Source organism: Helianthus annuus, chromosome 14, assembly GCF_002127325.2.
Source record: "Helianthus annuus cultivar XRQ/B chromosome 14, HanXRQr2.0-SUNRISE, whole genome shotgun sequence".
NCBI lineage: Eukaryota > Viridiplantae > Streptophyta > Magnoliopsida > Asterales > Asteraceae > Helianthus > Helianthus annuus.
Window position 1 is genome coordinate 105,892,225 of NC_035446.2, and position 18,498 is coordinate 105,910,722.

At 34.8% G+C, this 18,498-nt stretch overlaps 1 protein-coding gene across 1 annotated transcript; it reads right to left on the bottom strand.

The window, feature by feature from the left end:
- Positions 1-7,107: 7,107 nt before the first annotated feature.
- Positions 7,108-10,637, bottom strand: LOC110907077 (protein FAR1-RELATED SEQUENCE 5-like). The gene is made up of 8 exons (XM_022152109.1): positions 10,625-10,637; positions 10,290-10,505; positions 9,802-9,925; positions 9,633-9,704; positions 9,136-9,417; positions 8,725-8,983; positions 8,020-8,589; positions 7,108-7,758 (listed from the first exon to the last, which is right to left on the bottom strand). The coding sequence occupies exons 1-8, from the start codon at positions 10,635-10,637 to the stop codon at positions 7,108-7,110; spliced, it is 2,187 nt and encodes a 728-aa protein (XP_022007801.1).
- Between the last annotated feature and the right edge of the window lie 7,861 nt (positions 10,638-18,498).

Genomic DNA, 18,498 nt, shown 5'->3' on the forward strand with positions numbered 1-18,498 from the left:
CACACATGTAGTACATGCGTGTATCAATTTTGGGCTATATAATGATATTTTTGGGAATATGTTAATGATATGGAACATGATATAATTTACTTTTGTCATGCGCAGCAAAAAAAATGGCACGACCCAGCAAAGGAGAAACCAATGAAGACGCCAAACCTAAACAGTCAACCCCTAGTAAGAACACAATCAAGAAATTGACAGTTGTGTATAAACCAAAAGACGGAAACAAGAAAATGGTTGAAGTGCAAAACAAGGAAAACAACGCTGAAAATAAGATCAAAGATGTTAAAGACATAAACGTGGACGACGCCGAAAACAAAGTTGAAAATCAAACCAATGAAAACAAAGCTGCTAGCGACAAAGAAGTTGGTATGTTATAATTTTGTAACAGTTAAACATGCACATTAGTTTATTTTGAAAAAAACACTACGATTGATATTTGTAATAATGTTAAAATATATGTTCTTATTGTTTACAGACACAAATACTATACTCAAGAAAGCAAGGAGACCCCCGAACGTGTCAAAGGATAAAATTAATAAATCTGCAAACAAAGGTTAGACATCGTGTATATTACACGTGTTATATATATGTAATATATTACATGTGTTGAATAGTATGTAATATTACACATGTGTTATTAACTGTACATTAGCATGATATTAATGACAACTTAGGGCCCCTTACAACTTATTATATGTTTGTATTGAAATACACACGTGTAATCAAATGTAAACGTATCGCACACGTATATGTAATGCACGAGGAGGACACATGTGTAATAATGACACATGTGTAATAATACACACGTGTATGACACATACACATGTATAATATTACACATGTGCACTACAACATTTTTTTATCGCGATAATCATTGTAAACGTGTAATCATCGTTCGAATCGAACGAGTTTTTGGTTAAAATGAATCGAATTTCGGCTGATTTCGGACTGAATCGATTAATTTTCAGTGAATTTCGAATCGTTTCGGTGTGATGTTTGTAATTTATAAACTGCGGACAAAATTTTGTGATTTCGGACAAAAACAGCGGACTGTTTATGTCATAACTGTGCCGCAGAACTGAATATAAAAAAGACATAAACTGTTGAGATTTATCAATGATTTCGATGTAAACCTGTTGAGTTTAGATCATTTTTGTTGAATCATAGACTGCTCACAATCGATTCCGGTTAGTTTCTATGAAAGTTTTTAAAGTTTTCAGAAAAGTTTTATTGATATCGGTTTGATTTGGTGCGATTATCAAATTGTTTGAGCATGTTTACAGTGATTACAGTCGTTTATCAGTTTCAATCAAGTTTTCATCAATCTTAGATACTTCATGTTCACATAATATTCATATTCATGTTAACGTGATGTTTTTATCATTTTAATAACTAAACTATTATTTGTATGTAGAAGACAAAGACAACTCAGCTGGGGCCAAAAAGAGAAAACGTTCAACAGCAAAAAATAAAGATGTTAAAAAAAGTAAGTCTGAAGAGAATATTAAATGGTGCTCGATACGAACACGTACATCTCCACGACAGATGTATTTGGGAATAAAGGGTTTGTCAAAAAAACAGCGAGATGCTGTAAGAAGTTTGGGATTTGGAAAATTACTATCATTCCAAGTTGATGGGATTCCTTCAAAACTTGGCCACTTCGTAGTTGACAACTTCGATCCCGAAGAAATGGCGATAAATCTGGGAAGTGACATTATTAAGGTAGACGACGACTCAATCCACCAACTGCTTGGAGTACCAAACAGTGGAGTCATTTTGGAAACTCTAAAGTACAAAAGGAACTTCACTGGAAATGCTAAGAGTTGGAAAGCCATGTATGAAGGGTCTTACGTTACAACATCTCAAGTAGTATCCCGGATGCACGATAACGGCGACGATGATGGCATTATGTTCAAGCTAGATTTCTTAACATTATTCATTACCACTATTGTCGAAGCTCAAGATCATGGGAAGTGCAAGCTCGAATTTCTACACCACATCGATGATGATACCGACCTGTCTGACATTAATTGGTGTTCATACATCACCCGTTTAATCAAAAACTGTAAAAAGGGTTGGAAAAGATGCGATAAGATTTCATTTTTCACAGGCGCATTGACAATCTTAGTGGTAAGTGTTGTTTGATACATATAATATATATTATTATCTATGCACTACATATATGTTTTGATAATTAACATCATCGCTAACTCATATACAATGTAACAAAAAAATGCAGCTGTTGTATGTCGACAGATTTAACGTACCACCGTTGAATGTAGAACGCACGACAACCCCATTGAAATTCTGGACAATGGAAAGATTACGGTCGAGGGCAAAACTTGAGATAAAAAACGGAGGTTTCGGCAAGGGATGTTTGAGGGATCAGTACTTGGACTTGAATGGGGATGAAAGTGAAGATGAACATGGAAATAAAGACACACCACAAGATTTGACGGTATGATATATAAACGTGTGTAATGATTATTAATACGTGTTGAACACATAGAGTTGTTTTAGTGTATTGCACATGCGCATTCATAATGCATTTGCAATGTGTTACACACGTGCATTCAGAATATGGTATATTTAGTATATTATATTGGATATAATCAGTATTACACGTGTGTATCATATGCACATAAGCATACGTGCATGTTTAACATACCGAAGTTATTGCACGTGTGTAATATACATGATGTGTACTACACGTGTATTATTACACATGTGTACTACAGTTTTTTCTTTCTTTTTTTTTAATATAAAAATGTAATGCACATGCGCATTCATAATGCATTTGCAATGTGTTACACACGTGCATTCAGGATATGGTATATCTAAATATATTTATATTGGATATAATCAGTATCACACGTGTGTATCATATGCACACATGCATACGTGAATGTTTAACATACCAAATTTAATGCACATGTGTAATATATATATATATATATATATATATATATATGATGTGTACTACACATGTTAATTATTACACATGTGTACTAATTTTTTTTATATACAAATGTATTGCACATGCGCATTCATAATGCATTTGCAATGTGTTACACATGTCCATTCAGTTACGGTATATTTAGTATATTATATTGGATATAATCAGTATTACACATGTGCATTATATGCACATACGCATACGTGCATGTTTAACATACCGAAGTTAATGCACGTGTGTAATATATATGATGTGTACTACACATGCGTATTATTACGCATGTGTACTACTTTTTTGTGATTTATATAAAAACTAGCGATTTTTTAATTAAAAAACTGTAAAAAAAATTGGTGTGTTTTTTACGCTTTTTTTTTAATTAGTTTTCGAGTTTCGCATTAAAAGTGGTTTTTCATTTCGGTTGCATTAACACGTGTGTTTATTGTATTTTATTTTATTATAATCTTATTTATTTATTTACTACTACTACTACTATTATTATTATTATTATTATTATTATTATTACTTTGTTGTTGTTGTTATTATTATTATTATTATTATTATATATTTTTTTCGCATGTTCATTCAGAATAATATGGTCAGTGTGATATATTAAAATGACGTTATATTACATGTGTATGTGTTATGTTATAAGTTTAATGTTATTAGTTATATTTTTTTTTTAACAGGGACATGTCACAAAGCTAGACGCTTTGTTCAAGAATATAGCACGTGACAAAAAACTGGTTGAAAAAGCTTTGTGTGAAGCATGTTCGTCCTTCCCAGATATTCATGAAATAAAAAGTTTCGTAGACAAATACAAATCTGTATATGTAGATACAGTGGATATCGGGGAACAAAATGCACAAAGTGACTGGACCCAGTTTGTGGAAGAAAATATCGGAGAGATTATTGCAAAGGTCGACAGCATTGGCCAGAAAAGGAAAAAAAGAGACAACACAGAGCCGAGCTTCAGCCTTGACATTAGCTCACAAGAATCCGAGGACGAGCCAGCTCGTATGTGTGAACTAGTTGAAATCAACGAACCGATGACAAATGAAGAGCAGCTAGTTTGGATGTACATGTTGGAGATCGATAAAGAAAAAAGTGAAGCAGATAAGAAAAAGTCACCAAAGAAAGAGTTACCGAAAACAACATCAAAGGGAGTGTACGCAATAGATGACGAACAAGAACAAATGGAAGCAGAAGGGCCAGAAGTACAGCCGTCATTTTTGTAAGTATTATAACGCATGTTCAATATAATAGTTTACGTATAACATGAATATGTTCACATACACGTACGTGTTGTGTATAACAGCAAAGAAATCTTCGAAACGGGATATGGATTACAATTAAAGGCGTACCTGATGACACACATGATACCGGGAAAACAAGTGTATGGAAACACCATAGACTGTTGGGCAGCTGTGCTGAACTACCAGGAAAGAAATAAAAGCACCGGAACGCCTAGACGGTTATTTTGCTACTCATCGACATTTGTAAGTATGGAATACGTGTATGCATATATATATATATATATATATTTATGTGTACGGCAATTACAAATTTGATATTAGTCATTGTTTCGGTGATTTTTTTTACATGTTTTTTTTAATCGTACACATGTGTAATAATACACACGTGTAGTACACATACACATGTGTAATATTACACATGCGAACTACAACATTTTTTTATCTCGTTATTAGTTGTAATCGTGTAAGTATTGTTCAAATCGAACGAGTTTCGGTGAAAACGAATCGAATTTCGGTTGTTTTCGGACTGAACCGATTGATTTCGGTGAATTTTGAATCGTTTCAGTGTGGTGTTTGTGATTTCTAAGATGTTTACATTGATTGTATCATTGTTTCGATCGTTTTCGGTTAAAATTTGGCTGATTTGAACGAGTTTGAACACGTGTCCTTTTTTCAATCTGTTTCGGTGAAGCTGTTTCATTGAGTTTCATTAAAAAAATACACGTCACTATTCAAATCAGATTAAAACCAAAACAGATTTAACTGTACTCGAAATTTAGATATGTTATGATTTTAGAAACTCCAATAAATCATAAGTCAGCTGCTGATAGTATTTAAGGGTGTTGCTGAATCGAACTTAAAATTTTGTGATTTCAGACAAAAAACTGCAGACTGTTTATATCATAACTGTGTTGCAGATCTGAGTCTGAAAAGGATAGAAACTGTTGAGAGTATTTCTGTTGAATCATAGACTGCTTACAATCGATTTCAGTTATTATATAACTGGCAACGTTAACTTTATTTTATTACACAGATCCCGTGGATGCTAACTGGTATAAAAACGATGGAGTCAAGATCGAGAGCTTTTAAAAACAGTTTGCTTGCAGTGGTAGATGGTCAGCTAGCTAAATGGATCTCACATCATATGACGTCATCATTTTCCCAATGTTTGAACACCACCATTTTTACCTGGTGTGCTTTGACATGAATTGTCCAGCTATTGAAGTCATTGACAACATGCACAAGGAAAATTGTTGGGTTTCGCTGAAGGACAATCCAAAATTTCTATCAAAAGGGACGCCGTGTAAAGTTGTAAGTGTACAACAATCTTGAAAATTTAATGTATAATTCATATATGTAATGCGTGTTATATTTAATATATGTTTAATGATTGATTTATTGAATGCAGAGGCACATATTTTCTGCTTACTTGAAAGAAGTGAAACACCCAAAGGCCCTATCTATACCACATGTAGCCCCGAGACGAAGAGTGATTGACTGGGGAACAAGGGAAAACTTCACAGATTGTGGAATATTTGCCATGAGGCACATGGAGGCCTACTTTGGAAGTAGCAAGCCACTTAATTGCGGGTTCAACAATAAAGAATCAGAACAACAAGAACAAATAAAAAATCTCAGAATGAAGTATGCTGCGAAGATACTGCTTTCAGATGCGAATCTGCTCAAACGAAAGGTGATTGAAGATGCGAGGAAAGTAGCGGACAAAAAGAAAGTCGCCTGATAGTTACGGTCATTAACACTTTATTTTGTTGGTTACAAACCACTAATGTTCGTGTGTAATAAGTTGTTAGACCTTACTTTTGGTCTTTAGATCATGTTATACTGTTGAATGACTTAGGTGTTTAGCATGTGTGGCTACACCCGTTAGGTAGTGGTATGTCTATGGTTCATACAATATATGTGGTTTATTAGTGGTTTACGTATGCTATAAAACATATATATCACGCGTGTGTAAATCAAACCTTGATCACACACATATGTATGGTAAAAAAAACCATGGCACTGCGTTGAATAAATGTGAAATATAAAACTAGCGTTGAATAAATGTGAAATATAAAACTAAATCGAAGACAGGTACCATACATATGATGTAATATTGAATACAGAACGAATCACTGTGTATATGTAAAAAAAAATATATGTTTGCACATGTGTAACAATAAACTATCACACACATGTGTAATATAAAAGGAAAACATGTATCATACATATGATGTAATATCGAATACAAAAAAAAAAAAAAAACGGAAAAAAAACGAATCACTACGTATATGTAATACAAAAAACCATATTTAGTTATAGGAAAACATCATTTTGCACATGTGTAATAATAAAATATAATACACATGTGTAATATAAAACTAAATCGAAAACAGGTATAATACATATGATGTAATGTTGAATACAAAAACGAGACACTACGTATATGTAATAAAAAAAACCATATTTAGTTAAAAAAATTTTTGCAGATATGTAATAATAAGATATCATACACATGTGTAATATAAAAGGAAAACAGGTATCATACATATGATGTAATATTGAATACAAAACGAATCACTACATATATGTAATACAAAAAAAAAAAGAAGAGCAAAAAAAATATATTTAGTTTTAAAAACATCTTTTTTTGCACATGTGTAATATTAAACTATCATATACATGTGTATTAAAAAACTAAATCGAAACCAGAAAGTATATTTTGCATTTATGCAATATAAAGTCAAACATGACATAAACCAGAATTATCAACATAGGTACGAGGTCTAAAACACAGTTATTATTGCAAGTACGTACAATGAGTAAAACGTAAAAAACATAAAATGTATGTAAACGTAATTCATAATGACCAGCAGATTAACAACCAACGCCAACTTAACGACCAGAACCAGATACGGCTGCAGCCTCTTTAGCAGCAGCTGCTGCCGCCTCTTTAGCGGCTTGCACTTTCGCACAGTTACGTTTATCATGATCATACACATACTTGTTACATCGATGACATAAACGCGGGTTCTTTTTGTGGTTCTCTACAGCTTTCTCTCCCGGACCAATTAGCCGCTTGTTGGTGCCACACCCTTTATTCCTGATGCCTTGTGGTGGGTGAATAGTAACTTCAACGTTTTCGGGCTGCCCGATGATATCACTTATAACCGCACTCTTATTGTTACAATCTGGTTCAGATGGAAACTCCTCGTATATGATATCTCTGATCTCTCTTATTTGTGTAGATAGTGCAGACAGTTTGTCAGGTTTACGTCTCAAACGGATAGTACACTGACCAATCAAATCAAATATCTCGTTCCTTATTACAGACTCTGGGTCATTGTCAGCTGCATATCTATTTGAAATAGCATGAACCCTGTTTGGAAGCACATCCCTATCCCACCGGCTGGACTGATATTTATCAGGAATCTTATCAATCTGGTTGAACCTGAATACACAAAAAACATGCCTACACAAGTAGCCGTTACGAGTGAAACACATACACGTACAAGAAACCGTGTTATCGCGCACATCAAGTTCAACCTACACGTAAAAATAACGACGGTCAGATTAATTAAAAAATGTATATTTAAAAAATGTCAAATCAACAAACAGTTAAAAAAGTGTTTGGTTGGATTGAATACACATGTGCAACATATACTTACGGTTAGTATGCACATGTGTAATGCATTATGGTAATGTTAATACATATTACACATACATTGGCAGTTAATATTATAAATTAGTCAGAATAAATCAGAATTCATCATAAAAAAACATAAGAAAAGAAAAGAATGTTGGTACCTTATATTCATTGACAATTTTGCAACTCTTGTTCGTATGTGCAATAGTATAGAACTTAATACCATCAAGTTCCTCGCATCTAATTATAAAACAGTGTGTCAATCCTTTGTAAATCTCCTTCTGCACTTCTAGGAATATTGTACGGGTGTATATATCAAAGGCATGCATCTCTATAGGAATCTTGTTAGGCATAAACGGCGTTGTCGTGTTACTGTCAAACTCTGCTTGGCGCTGCTTCTGACGCTGACCATCGATTGCTGTATCAAAACACATCATGAACTGCACCAAAGTATTGGTTCCACCAGAATGTACTTTAAACAGCGCGTTCGAGCTCTCGCATCTAGACGTTGTTTTCATCAAACAACACATAGGAACCTCTCGAAAATAGCAAGGGACCCATTGATCACGAATGGAAAACATTTCATTCAACCAGTTATTATCACTCAACTCTAAGCCATTCATAAGTATCTGCCATCTTTCTTCAAACTCTGCAGGTGTGATAAACAGGTTCCATACCAATTTGTGTATCGATTTACGTAGATCAGCATTTGATGATGAGTCACCCGATATCTATAAATTATCAACAACAGTTTAGCACAATTAGATTATATAAAACACAAATTTATATTATAATATGAAGTATTGTGTAATGGTATACAAACAGTAACAAAAAAAAAGGCTGTACACATATGAATGTGATCATACCTTAGCAGGTATCTTTTTAACAATATGCCACATGCACAACCGATGTATTGACTTGTCAAAGACAGCAGCAACAGCCTGTTTCATGGATGCGTCTTGATCGGTTAAGGTCAACAACGGTTGTTTTTTATGAGCTTTGAGGAACATTTTAAGTAACCATATGTAAGACTCGATAGTTTCGTCATATATAAGTCCTGCCCCAAATGTCACACATTTTTTATGATGGTCCACACTCGTAAAAGGCACGAAGATCATTTTATACCTGATAAAAAAACAGGAAACACGTCATAAATATACATATGATAATGCAGGTTGTATTACACATTGAAAAAAAACATTACATACCGTATATACATTAAATCAGTGTTACATGTGTGTTATATAACATATTGAAAATAATAAAAAAAAACTTACAGGTTTGTATGATATGTTGCATCAAAACCTAGAACGTCACCAAACGCCTCGTAGTTACATTTCGACACATCATCAGCCCAAAACAATGACCTTAACTCATTTCCAACTACCGTAAACTCAAAGAAGAAGTTGGGCAAATTCGATTTACGAGCATTCATCGTATCGACAATCATTTGTGCGTCTCGTTCACCAATAAAAAGCCGTATATCCCTAGCAGCATTTTTGTAATCTGTTTTAGTACCACGAACATTCTGGTGGCCACCTTTCAGTGAACATTGTAGCCTATGTGCAACAGTTGCACCAATTTTATTTAGGCTTAGCTTGTGAATAAATTGTTGATCAAAGAAATCGAGCTTCCTTCTTTTTTCGTGAATTCCATGTTGTCTGTATCGACAAGAGAATGGTTGTGCGCTTCGACGAATCCATATAGACAAAACTTTGATGTTATAGGATCCACACTTAATTTGATACGTGCCTTGCAATTTGTCACTTTGAACCTGCTTCGACGACAATTTGAAACATCAATAACAGTACTCGAGTCAAAATCTTGCAGCTTTGGTTTACCAGCCCTGTTACACACAATATATTTATGTGTGACGATGCCTTGAACTCGTTTTGTAGCCTATTCGAGTAGAAAACCCAGATGCATCAGCATATGTGTCATACATATTGACAACATCGTCCCAAGTATCATAGTAACGACCTAAAACAGGTTTTAACTCAACAGGAACATCAGGTATCCAATAGCTCGTTCCGCCTGGAGTGATATATATTTTGCTAGATACACGACCTATAAGATAATATGAGAAGTATTACATGACATTATCATTATACACACTAATAACAAAAAAAAAATCACATACATGTATATCAGGCGTGTACAAACAATATACAATAACATATTTAACATACACATGTGCATCATACACATAGTTAAATGATGTGGATGATATGTAACATGTACAATACATAAGAATGTATTACATACGTGTAATGGTACTAAATGTATTCAAGTTCATGTGTAAAAATGTTGTTGCGTATGTGAAATTATACAGTGGTTGTAAACATGCATATGAACAATAGAATTAATCATATATAACACATAAACACAATATAACACACTTATGTAATATATTAATCATATATTATTATACCTCTGTGATCTACACCGGCAAATTGAACACCATCGGAATGCAGAATAACAGAATTAGACGATGAATGACCAACAGAACTCGAAGAAGCAACATCATGCGATTTCGTTTGTGAAGTATCATCTTCATACATAGGTCTTTTTCCTCGATCAACAGATACACTTGAACTGTAATCTGAATTCATCGTGTTGTTGTTTGAATTTAACGCAGAGGAATGACCTAATCAACATAACAACAACAAAATCACGATTATCGATGTACATATTAACAAAAAAAATAGCGAATAACATGAATAAATCATTAATAAATTATATCGATCAAGAATGATTATGAAATACCTTCGGTAGACATTGTAATCGATACAGAATTCAGATGAGTATAATGTCGTATATGTAGGAACAGGAAGTTGAATCCAATACGGAATTGATATGCAGAATCGTTGATTTGAATTAGATTATACACACCTAAAAACAAGTGATTTGGATTGCGTAATTTGGGCGTGATAAGAACGGGATATATCAGTTAGAACGTATGGACGATAATACCCCTGTACTTTTTGAGTTTTCAAGTTTTCACAATAACTAGTGGTTTTCATTTGAACCTTCCCCTAATACGATAAGTATCAACTTTAGTTTTGAAAAAACTAAATTACTTTATTGGATGATGGGAAATTAAAAAAAAGTAGTTTATTGTAATTCTAAATTGTTATTGAAAGTGAATATAAGTAACTAGGTTAGAGTCCGCGTATACACGCGGTTTCACAAATGAGAATGCTTTGCATTTGTTCAGTTTTGATTAAACTTAAATAAAATTAAATTTAATATAAATAACTTAACAACACGTATGGTAGGTAAGAAATAACATTCGCATCCTTATCTAATATAAATAACACACGGTTTAACACATAACAATACTTTGAATATTTAATGGTCTTATTGAAACTAAAATTAAACGTGCCTAATATACATATTACATAAGTCTAATGACAAAGTGAAACTACAATCCTAATACGGATACATATAAAAAACGCTGACTTGTTTTATCTTAAACACGTCGAGCAATAGTTTTCCATTTCCGCATCAGGAAATGGCTCGTTGTAACTTTTTTAATGAAATCGTTTCTACTTCTAACATATATCAGGTCTATGATTTGAGTGTCTTATCTCAGCTCATTTGTCGCTCAGTTGCTGTTGCATCCCCTTCCCATATGAAAGTATACAATCTCACCTAAATAAAACAACCAATTAAAAACGATTAGTTTATAAGAATAACTAATAATAAAAAAATTAAGATATGTTCTAAACAAAATAATCCCATGGGGAGTACGCCTACCAACTTTAGGATCCCCGTCATAACGTTTAACAAATTTAGCTCGTATTTGTGCCTGGGTTATTCACATTCCAAAATTCATTAAAAATTAGCCAAAAATAATGGTATATTAAACGAACCTTCAATGCGCATATATTGTCAACTTAAACACTTACAACTTGTAAAGTTAACCTCGTTGTATTAGGATCCACTTGCAAACAACAAAAGAGAAATGTAAAGTTTCACACTCTAGAAATGCGCATGAGTGTAGGATGATCATATAGCAAAGTTTCACACTCTAGAAATTCATACAAAAAGTAAAATTGTGTAGTTAATTTTCCATATAAGCCAAAAATATATATTTTAGGTATCCTACACAATCATACAGTTATGCCCATAATCACATAATTTATATTACAAATGGTAATATATAATACACAACATGAGCTCCATTTCTACATACTTGAGTTGCAACAATCGTATTTTTGAAAGCCTAAAACGATTAAATGTTGCAATTAAATAAAAATATGAACAAACCAATAGCATAATTGATTACAAAATGACGGCGTACATACCTATCTAGAGTGCTCCAGTATCAGATCTAGGGTTTGGAGGATGTGCAGCGGCGGCCATGGTGGGTTTGGAGGATGCGCAGCGGTGGCCTTGGTGGGTTTGGAGGATGCGCAGCGGCGGATATGGTGCTGAATCCATCGACAACATTAGAGATTTGAGAGGAGAAGTTAGGAGATGGCAGACGGATGAATGGGAGAGGAAAAGTCGTCTAGGGTGTCACGGCCCCCGACCCGGTTTGACCCGTTTCAGGAGCCGCGGGACAGAAATCCCGTGATATTTATTTATGTGATTTTAGCAGCGGAATTCTTTAACATCAGGATCGTTATAAAGCTAAAAACTTTTCCCGATTATTTTATTTCATAATTCGGGCTAAAACCCCGATAATTTACAATAATAAGATTTTTTCTGATAAATCTTTATTTCAAAACATATTTCTTTATTTTATACTGAGCCACTATCTTAAGCTTGAAATGCTCCCCGGCACTTTTCCTGAATTACAGTAGATCACCTGAAACATGTTTGAAAAAGGTTTTGTCAGCGGGGAAATACTGAGTGAATCATTCATTTTACTAAAACGACACAATTGTTATAATTCACAGTGTTAAGATCTTCTACACATGTTTCTTATATCAACCAACTACCCACAGTATTTGTCACTCGACCGGATCTGTGACAGTGGTCATATCACCATTGGCTGCCCCAATGAATGACGTATCACTAAATTTTAGGTTCGCCCACCTAATTGTGATAAAAACAATAGTAATGTGCACAATACCCCACATACTGGCTGTAATTTGGTGATTACATCAACTTAATCACAGTAATTATAATTCTGAAAATAATTTGGAGTATTGTAAAACAGTTGATAAAAAGAGAATGACTCACATTGCAGATTTAACACGAACAGAATATGATTTAGCTTGGTTAACCTAATTTCAATAATAATGCACACAAAACTGGGTCAGTGATCAATACAGCAGTCACGATAACTCATGAAATCAAATTCTCACAATGAACGACAAAGTGCAATACTTAAACATTCATCGATTTAACGACGAACGACAAAGTATAACCCAATGTGGGCGGCACTTAAACATTCTTTGGATATATTGATCTCGGAAAATGAATCGTAATAGCGATCGAGTAATTACCCTGTTTTGTGGCAGCGATTCGAAAGCAGTGTGTGTTTAATTGTGATATTACTGATCTATCTTGACGTACACAGAGCGTATTAACGTCGTTTCAACTTCTAAAGGCTACTGCCAATGTCTGCTATTTATAGTGAAATTTGGGACTCCCTTACGGACCGTATGGCTTTTCCCTTTACGGTCCGTAAAGGGTGCAGTCTATATACCTATGCTAGTTGGTTTCGGGACTAGCTTGCATGAATCACCAAAAATTTGAATTTCAATCTGTACAACACGATTTTAAGATAATTATCAACTAGGGTTTACCCCCCCTGAGTTTTAGGGGCCCTGATCCTGATTCCGATTGTTCCGAAAATTTTAGGATTAGTGCGGAATTATTTGGGTGTCTCAATTAGGGTTTCCTTATTGGCTAATTATCATTCTAATTATAAATTTTAATGAGAGTTGTTACATCCTCCCCACCTTAAGAAAAATTTCGTCCTCGAGATTTATTGAAATAGATGAGGGTATTTTCGCTTCATTTCTGACTCCAGTTCCCAAGTATATTCTGGTCCTCTTTTTGAATTCCATTTGACTTTCACCAGTACTAGTCGCTTGTGTTTGAGAAACTTAATTTTCTTATCTTCTATTTGTAAAGGTTTCTCTATGAATTTCAGCTTTTCATTTACCTCCACATCTTGAAGAGGTACTACCAAGGATTCGTCTGATAGACATTTCTTAAGATTAGATACATGAAATACATCATGTACTCCAGCTAGTTCTTCTGGTAGTTGTAAGCGATAAGCAACTGGTCCGATTCGTTGAATCACTGGGAATGGTCCAACATATCTTGGACTCAGTTTTCCTTTCTTTCCAAATCGTACTACTCCTTTCCAAGGAGATACTTTCAAAAGTACTTTGTCTCCTATCTGGAATTCGAGTGGCTTACGGCGATTGTCTGCATAGCTCTTTTGGCGATCTCGAGCCGTCTTTAGTCTTTCCTTGATTTGTGTTATCTTGTCAGTGGTTTCTTGCACGATTTCTGGACCTGATAATTGACTTTCTCCTATTTCTGCCCAACATACTGGAGTTCTGCACTTGCGTCCATACAGTGCTTCGAATGGAGCGACTTCGATGCTTGAATGATAACTATTATTATAGGAGAATTCGATTAATGGTAAATGGTTATCCCAATTACCTCCAAAGTCAATTACACATGCGCGGAGCATGTCTTCTAGGGTTTGGATCGTCCTTTCACTTTGTTCGTCTGTTTGTGGATGATATGCAGTACTTAAATTGAGTCGGCTTCCCATTGATTCTTGGAAGCTTGTCCAAAAACGGGAAGTGAAACGACTATCTCTATCCGATACAATGGAGAGTGGAACTCCATGTAAGGATACTATTTCATCTACGTACAACTTGGCTAACCTTTCCATGCTAAAGGTTTCCTTTATTGGTAGAAAATGAGCGGATTTGGTTAATCGGTCTACGATCACCCAAATGGCATCATTACCTTTTCTGGTTTTGGGTAACTTAGTAACAAAGTCCATTGTTATGAGTTCCCATTTCCATACAGGCATTTCTAACTGTTGTAGCAGACCTGAAGGTTTCTGATGTTCGGCTTAACTTGTGAACAAGTTAGACACTTAGATACGTTTTCGGCTATATCCTTCTTCATTCCTATCCACCAGAAATTCTTTCTTAAATCTTGGTACATCTTATTGTTTCCTGGATGTACAGTATACCTAGATTTATGAGCTTCGTCTAAAATCTTTGACCTTAAATTTCCCTGTTTAGGTACCCAAATTCTGCTTTTGTGGAATTTCCAAATTCCATCATTTCCTTGTTCCAATTCTTTTAGGTAACCTTTCATTCCTTCGGCATCGTCCTTGATTGCCGTTTCCTGAATTTCCTTTAATTGTTCCATTAAATCTACTTGTAGATTTATTCTAAGGGCACGGACTCGCCTTTGCTTCTCATGATACTTACGACTTAAGGCGTCTGCGACTACGTTTGCCTTTCCTTCGTGATATTGAATATCACAGTCGTAATCACTCAGGATTTCCATCCATCTTCTTTGCCTCATGTTTAACTCTTTTTGTCCAAATATATACCTTAAACTCTTATGATCTGTATAAATAGTAAACTTACTTCCATACAGATAATGTCTCCATATCTTAAGGGCAAAAACTATAGCTCCTAATTCTAAATCATGAGTCGTATAGTTTTCTTCGTGCTTTTTCAATTGTCTGGAAGCATACGCAATTACCTTCTTGCGTTGCATCAACACACATCCGTATCTAATTTTGAAGCATCACAATATACCTCAAAATCTTCTGTTCCTTCTGGTAAGGCTAAGATTGGAGCATTGGTTAATTTCTGCTTTAAGATTCTGAAGGCCTCTTCTTGTTTAGGTCCCCACTCAAACTTAGTGGCTTTACAGGTTAGCTTAGTTAATGGTATAGCTATCTTGGAAAAATCCTTAATAAACCGTCTATAATATCCAGCAAATCCTATAAAACTTCGAATTTCCATTGCAGTTTGCGGAACCTTCCAATTGGTAATTGCTTCTATCTTAGCAGGATCTACGTGAATACCTTCGTGATTCACCATGTGTCCTAAAAATTGCACTTCTTGTAGCCAAAATTCACACTTCGAGAATTTAGCGTACAACTTTTCTTTTCTTAACAAAGTTAAGAGTGCATGCAAGTGCTGACAATGTTCGACCTGACTTTTTGAATAAATAAGTATATCGTCTATGAAAACAATTACAAATTTATCCAAATATGGTTTACAGATCCTGTTCATCATGTCCATAAATGCTGCAGGTGCATTAGTTAATCCAAAGGGCATGACTGTAAACTCATAATGTCCATACCTAGTTCTAAAAGCAGTTTTAGGTATGTCTTCTTCTTGAACCTTTAATTGATGATATCCGGAGCGCAAATCTATTTTAGAAAAATATTTAGCGCCTTGTAATTGATCGAAAAGATCATCAATCCTAGGTAATGGGTATCGATTCTTAATTGTAACCTTATTCAGCTCTCTATAATCGATACACATTCTCATCGATCCATCTTCTTTTTCACAAACAACACTGGTGCACCCCAAGGGGATGAACTAGGTTGTATAAATCCTTTGCTTAGTAATTCATCTAATTGCTTTTTCAATTCTAGCATTTCGGTAGGAGCTAATCGATAGGGTGCCTTGGCTATCGGTGTAGTTCCTGGAATTAGATGAATCCTAAATTCTACCTCCCTATCTGGTGGTAACCCAGGTAAATCTTCCGGAAATACATCTGGGTATTCTAAGACTACAAGAATTTCCTTAAGTTCTTTTTCTTTAGTACAAATGATTACTGAAATCATATATACTATTCCTTGTTTTCGTTCATAATTAGCAACTTTCATTACTGATATGAACTTCAGTGGCTTTCGAGGTTTATCTCCTGTAATCATGATTACTTTCCCAGTAGGTGATTGAATTTCTATAGAGTTTCTATCACAAATGATTTGAGCATGGTTGGCTATTAACCAATCCATTCCTAACACAACATCGAACTCAGCTAATTTCATAGGCAATAGGTTCGCAGCAAATTTATGACCTGAGAGTTCTATTTCTACTTTTTGCAAAACCTGATTGATTTTTACTGAATTCCCATCTGCAGTTTCGACTGTAAAAATCTGCCTAACGGTAGTTAAGGGTAACTTAAGAGCCTGACAGAATGAAGTATTTATAAAACTTTGGTTTGCACCAGAGTCAAATAATACTTTTGCATAAGCGTTGTGAACTAGAAACGTACCGGCGATGACATCCGGAATGAGCTCTGCTTCTTGAGTGGTTAGCTGGAATGCTCTGGCATTCTTCTTAGTAGCTCCTTCGGTCGCTTTGGGTTTGTTGTCTACTGGGTTGGCTAACTTAGGACATTTTGTTTTGAAATGTCCGGCTTCTCCACAATTGTAACAAATTATGGATTTCTTCCTGCAGTTTTCTTCACGATGTCCTATCGTTTTGCAAAAATTGCAAAGTTTGTTACATTTTCCAAAATGATTCTTTTTGCAAATTTTGCAGAATGGCAAAGTTGAGGATTGCCCTGTTCCTCTTTTCTTGAAATTCCTACTATTACCCACCCTAAATCCTTGGGTAATTTTCTAGGCTAGTTCCTTCTTCCTATCTTCATCTCTTGTACGTATCAGTTCATCAGTTAGGGTGTTAGCTAATTCTACTGCATCGTCAATAGTGCGAGGTCTCGCAGCCTTAACGATATTGTAAATTTCGCTAATTAATCCCCAAATATAGCGAGAAATGAGTACCGGTTCTGGCGAAGCCAGGTTAGGTACCACTCTAGCATATTCGAAGAATGTCGAAGTATAACCACGACAATCCACACCTAACATCCGATGAGTTAGGAACTTATTTGTCATTTGTTCCTTTTCATACTCAGGACAGAATTTTCTTTCTACGAGATTCTTAAATTCTTCCCAAGTCATAGCATAAGCCCTATCTCTTCCTTTAGCTTGTAACACAGTGTTCCACCATTCGAGTGCGCCTTCTTTAAACAGATTTGATGCGTACATGACCTGATCATCTTTGGCACACTTACTTATTGCAATTACTGCTTCGGTTTTCTCTAACCAACGCAGTGATGCAGTTGCCCCTTCATTGCCTGCAAATTCAGTGGGTTTACAAGCAAGGAATTCTTTGAAAGTGCAACCAGGTGTTGCAGCCTTCCGTTTCTTAGGGAGCGGCGTGTGCTGTGATTCATTATCATGATTAACATGATTATGGCCACCGTTTATACTATTACTGAAGTTATCTTCAGTAGTACGTTTACTAGGAATGATATGTTGCGGTTCGATTGGACTTTTTACAGCAGCAACAAATGCTGGAATAGCATTAGCTATCCCTTGAGCAACAATATTTTCAATATCTTGTCTAGTCATATATTGATCCCCTGGATGTTGCTCCGACTGATTAACCTCATTTACTGGTTCATTACCACTATTTGCCATCTGATAATAATTTTTTTATTAGTATTTGATAAATAGTAATCATACATAAACAATCAGACAATTTATAATACACGTATAGTCAAAATTATCGATTTCTCGATTCCATTATAGTATGCATCACTACACACAGATATTTTACAAAGTTTTATTCGGAGTTATGTTACAGACTGATTTCACTATTTACTATACTATT

Bases quoted from the DNA above. Each gene is read 5' to 3' on its own strand.
- LOC110907077 (XM_022152109.1), bottom strand. The intron at 9,926-10,289 runs GTATAATAATAT...ATTATCTTATAG, and splicing joins TGCCGGTGTAGATCACAGAG to GTCGTGTATCTAGCAAAATA. The intron at 9,418-9,632 runs GTTCAAAGTGAC...TGTTGCACATAG, and splicing joins TCAAATTGTCGTCGAAGCAG to GCTACAATGTTCACTGAAAG.